Genomic DNA, 5,628 nt, shown 5'->3' on the forward strand with positions numbered 1-5,628 from the left:
AATGATAATAATAATAATTTAAAAAAATAATTAAAAAAAAATCTGTTGGATTTTTTAAGGTCCTGCCTAATAGCAGACAGAAAACCCCGCCTTTGATAGCCAGAGATAATCCCTTTGTGTGCCTCACTGAAGCTAGTTTCAACCAAGATGTGACACAAAAGCGCCAAAGACGATCATTCCTCAGAGGGATGTAGTGGTGTGCATATTTGCAGGAAGCAGCCCCACTATGGTCAGCGAGACTGAGACATCTAGAAGAAAGCACAAAGAAGGGGGCGGGCGCCTTTCCTGGTGCAGATATGTTTATTCAATAGCAGGTAAAAAGGAACAGGAATGTACTCACAAGAGTAGAGTATAAATAAGCCATAGGACAATGAACCAGAGCAGGGCAAGTGGAAATCCGTATAACATATCCTATGTGCTGATGTTTGAGATGTCAGCGTTGACGCGTTTCCGGGGCACGCCCCCTTCATCAGAACATCATGGTTCCGGGGGACGCCCCCTTCATCAGAATCTGGAAACGCGTCAACGCTGACATCTCACACATCGGCACATAGGATATGTTATACGGATTTCCACTTGCCCTGCTCTGGTTTCATGATACACACAGACTCCTCTCCCTGGTTCTTCTTTACTCCTCCTTTACACAATGCAGCTCTGTGGGGTTGATTCATAAAAAAAAAAAAAAATTACAGGGGGGGAGTCCCTGTGAACATTGGTCGTGAACGTATATTAGATTTACACACATGAATCTACTTTAGATTTTCCCATTAAGGTGCCCATACACCCTACAAGTGTATGGACAGCTTTGCAAATGTAATCAAATGTGGTTACGTTGTGACTGTAATGTCACATCATGGCCGCTAGGTGGCGCTACAAGAGATTTGATAATAAAATTCCTATCTTCTATGCTCCTGTAGCGCCATCTAGCGGCCATGATGTGACATTACAGTCACAACGTAACTTCACATTTGATTACTTTTGTAAAGGGAAAATCTAATATACGTTCAGGACGAATGTTCACAGATATTCGCAGGGTGAACGGCACTGCAAATCCTTTATAAATGATCCCCTGTGTGCCGGTGGCAATGCACTTCTTCCTCTCTGGATTATAGTGGAAGGGATACTGATAGGTATAGGGAAGCACATATATGTGTTCCTCTCAGCACAAGTTTCCCTTACAGAAGAAATACCCTTAACCCTTGGAGTTCCTCCCCCCCTGTCCTCCCCTTCAGCCTTCTCTCTGACCTCTGTCCTCCCCTTCAGTCTTATATCTAACCTCCGTCCTCCCCTTCAGCCTTCTCTCTGACCTCTGTCCTCCCCTTCAGTCTTCTCCCTGACCTCCGTCATTCCCTTCAGTCTTCTATCTGACCTCTGACCTTCCCTTTAGTCTTCTATCTGACCTCCGTCCTCCCCTTCAGTCTTCTCTCAGACCTCCGTCCTCCCCTTCAGTCTTCTATCTGACCTCTGACCTTCCCTTTAGTCTTCTATCTGACCTCTGACCTTCCCTTTAGTCTTCTATCTGACCTTCCACATTTCCTGGCTGGAGAACTTCCAGCATCATCTAGCACTTTCCTCCCCAGCCTGATTCTCCCTGACCCCGCCCCTTTCACTCATTGGATGTCAGTTCCTTCAATCACGGAGGCTCATCGTCACATGTGGGCGGTACCTAAGGCAGCCTGTGTAGGAGCACCCACTCCTCCAGACTGATACCAAATATTTTGATATTTGCATAACCCCTCCCATAAGTGAGCCCATTGCTTGTACCAGGGCTATTGAGAGGAGTACTGAGGCAGGGTGCTGTGATGATTTCAGGAAGCTATGTACAGCTCCTCCCACCAGCCATGATCTGCCTGCATTGCACAGGGACCCAGTGATGACATCACAAGGCATGTAATGAGAACTGGAAGGGTCCATTTATAAATGTCAGTGGGGGGGTGGGATGCTTTCTATTATATATATTGTATGTGGCGCAGTGGGTGGAGCTGAGCGGGGGAAGTGGGCGGGGTTTTGGTGCTCCTCATTAACCATCTCCTGTCCGTAGGTCCTGAAGCCTGTGGTGGAGAAGCAGAGGCGGGATCGGATAAATCGCAGCTTGGACGAGATGAGGGTCCTGCTCCTGAAGCTGACCGGCAATCAGGTGAGTGAAAACCTTCCATCATTCACCTAGACTCCGCCCCCTCCGGCTGTGCTTCAACTACAAATCACAGCATGCCTCGGCCTCTGGGAGTCACGCCTGTGGCTGTCAGGGTCTTGCAATGCCTCATGGGACTTGTAGTTCCGCAGCTGGGGGGCCGGAGTTGCCCACCTCTGATTTAGACCGGGAGACCAACCAAGCTTGACGGCATTGCATGGTTAACCTAACATTAGGGGCTTGCTGGTATTAGGAGAGAGCAGAGTGATGACGGTCTCAGTAAACCAGCAGCGGCATCAGGGTGGGCGTCACCCGCCGTGCATGTGGTGCGGCATGCGCGGTGATGTACTTCACTGGTACTGTACTTCATCTTGGTGATGGACGCCAGCAAAGAAAGGAGTGATGAGGTATGCCCCAGGGGGTCCCCCCCTCTCTCTCTCTCGTGCCGCTGTCAGTCCATGGCCAAGTTCCCGACTTTTAAGAGGGGGTGACCCAAAAAAGACAGTCACACCTGGCTGACTGCTGGTAACTGGCTGACTCTGGTTGTAACCAGCAGTCAGTCAGGTGGGAGGGGGCGGCCGGCCAAGCTGTCAGTCAGGTGGGAGGGGGCGGCCGGCCAAGCTGTCAGTCAGGTGGGAGGGGGCGGCCGGCCAAGCTCTCAGTCAGGTGGGAGGGGGCGGCCGGCCAAGCTCTCAGACAGGTGGGAGGGGGGCTGCCGCTCTCCCTAAACCTGCCACCGCCTCAATGATATGCCGCCTGAGGCTGCCTCATTACGGGGACGGCCCTGGATCTAACCCTTCCACACTCCATCCAAAACTACAAGTGTAGAGTAGAGTGCAGCGCCCGCCCATGGCGCAGGATTCACACAGCGTCCGCCCATGGTGCAGGATTCACAGAGCACTACCGGTTACCTAAATAGAGCGCTCTGGTGCGGGACCGGTGACCGGTGCTTTTAAAAATAACTTTACCTTGTAGGACGCGGCAACCACCCATTCTGCATTCTAAAACCGCTGATTAGTGGGCGGGGCATGCAGGTACAATTCACATCCTGCTCCCACCCCCCTCAAACCCCATGCCACTATCCATATATTTCACTGATTCGAGTTATAGGGGTTCATTTATAAACGTTACAATGTCATTCGCACAGCACCCTCAGACTCATCAGCACCATCTAGGGGCTCCGGTGCCATGCCAATGGCATCCACCTGGCTATAAGCCAAGCCAGTGGTGGAACTATCATCATAGCGACCCAGGCGGCTGCTATGGGGCCCGGGGCAGAGGGGGGCCCGGCCAGGACAAGGAACAAAGGGGTCCCCCTGATACCGTGCGGGCCGCCTGGGTTGCTATGGCATGGCAATGGCTGTCACTGGCGGCTGTGAGGAGGAACGCGCCGCTGTTCAGATCACTGACGACCAGCGGCGCGTTCCAACTCCCAGCCGCTGCTGAGTCAGTGACAGCCAGCAGCTGAGGAGGCAGCGGAGGAGATGGCAGGGCACAGTGACAGAGAAGGAGGAGGAAGCGGGGCCCGGCATTGGCAGCGGAGGAGGAGGCGGGGCCTGGTGATGGAGGAGGAGGCAGGGCATGCCAGTGAACGTGCAGGAGGAGAAGGCGGGGTCCGTTGGTGGAGGAAGGTGACAGCGGATCGGGGCTGACAGGTAAGAGGTGTGCAGGGGTGTTACCAGCCCACCTGAGACCCGGCAGAGCCCACCATAGAGAGTCTATGGTGTGCTCCGCAAGGTCACTCTCAAGCGTGCTGTGTGGGATCTCAGGTGGGCTCTGCAGGAGGCGTAACTAGAAATCACAGGGCCCTGTGATTTCTAGTTACGCTATGGGGCCCTGTGATTTCTAGTCCCGCCCCTGAGCCAAGCAGAGGTTTTATGAATGAGCCCCGTAGCGTGTTTTCACTGAGCGTGTGTTTGGAGACATTGAAGCCCAACTCCGGCCAGACATAACAAAGCTGATAGAGAGGCACAACCATTGTGTGACACTACAGAGCAGGAAGCCGAGCCGGTATAGTGATAGGCAGCTGTGTCGGGGCCTTCTACACATTCACAAAATACACACCAAAGCAAAGGTTTAAAAACATGAATTTCCCACATTTGATCTCTTTTAAATATATGTAACTACAAAAAAACACTACTGATGTGTCTGAAATATAATGTGCTCCTGTCTTCCTCTTTGACATGACAACACAGCGTATTATCGGCTCTGAATTCCAAACCACGTGGTGTCAGCCCTGCCCACTTTATTTCTGATTCATCACAAAACACGGAGACCTCCCCTTATCTCCATTACCCCTCCACATCCCATCCTACACCTTCCTCATCTCCCCCTACCACTCCTCATCTCCTTAATACTTCCTCACCCCCTCCTCATCACCATAACCCCTCCTCATCTCCTTAATACTTCCTCACACCTACCCCCTCCTCATCTCCTCCTACCCCTCCTCATCTCCATAACCCCTCCTCATCTCCTCCTACCCCCTCCTCATCTCCTTAACCCTTCCCCTCCTCTTCATAACCCCTCCTTATCCCTTCCTATCCCCTCCTCATCACCATAACCCCTTCTCATAAACCATCCTCATCCCTAATAACATCTCCTCCTACCCTTTCCTCATCTCCTTAATACTTCCTCACCCCCTCATAAACCCTCCTTATCCCCTCCTAATCTTCTCCTACCCTCTCCCTCATCTCCTACCCTTTCCTTATCTCCTCCTTCCCCCTCCTCATCCCCATAACCCAACCCTCCTCATAAACCCTCCTCACCCCCCAAAACCTCTTCCTCATCTCCTCCTACCACTCCCCATCTCCATAACCCCTCCTCATCTTCTCCCATCACCCCCCTTCATCTCCTCCTACTCCTCGCCATTACCCTAACCCCTCCTCATCTCATTATTAGCAGCAGTAAGGGGGGGGGGCTTGGCCAGTTGTTGCCTCTAGGGCTGGATTAGCACAGTCTACCAGAGTGCACGTATTCAGCTTTGGCTTTCTTGTTAGAATGTCCAGTATGCTTTTCAAACTGAATGTAATAGTTTGCAAAATCATAGCCGAATTGTAAATCATTTTAGGATCCCATGAATGTTGTCCACTGTTACTCCCAGTGCTGGCTGTGAAGATTTTATTATTACAATGAGTTATTTATTTGGGATAAATATGGGGAGGCTCTCAGCTGATTCTTCTACTAAGGGCAAGCAGGGGAAAAATAGGACCCCCCAAGAAACATCTGGCTGTTAGGTGTGGCAAACCTTCCACGCTTTGTGCTGCGTTCATGTGCAGTGGCCGTGCATTACATCATTGAGGAATGCTCCTGCCAGTCCACCCAAAATTGGTGTTTGTTAGATGATGAGGATGTCCAAGTGAAATTCCACGCATTGGAAGGCAGGTTCTGCAGTTGCAGATCCAAGTCCTGTGATAATGGGCATGAAAGAGATAACAGTGATGTAGCTACATAGGCACAGTGCCCATCTTACTGCCCCCCATCTTACTGCCCCCCCAGTT

At 51.4% G+C, this 5,628-nt stretch overlaps 1 protein-coding gene across 1 annotated transcript in view; it reads left to right on the forward strand.

The window, feature by feature from the left end:
• The window catches only part of LOC108793789 (transcription factor HES-7-like), an 18,623-nt gene that overhangs the window by 2,507 nt on the left and 10,488 nt on the right, over nt 1–5,628 (forward strand). The window contains exon 2 of the mRNA XM_018564815.1: nt 2,042–2,137. Coding sequence (XP_018420317.1) covers nt 2,042–2,137 — 96 coding nt within the window. The remainder of the gene's footprint in view (nt 1–2,041; nt 2,138–5,628) is intronic.

Source organism: Nanorana parkeri, unplaced genomic scaffold, assembly GCF_000935625.1.
Source record: "Nanorana parkeri isolate BGI_ZX_2015 unplaced genomic scaffold, ASM93562v1 scaffold784, whole genome shotgun sequence".
In the NCBI taxonomy this organism is placed as follows: domain Eukaryota; kingdom Metazoa; phylum Chordata; class Amphibia; order Anura; family Dicroglossidae; genus Nanorana; species Nanorana parkeri.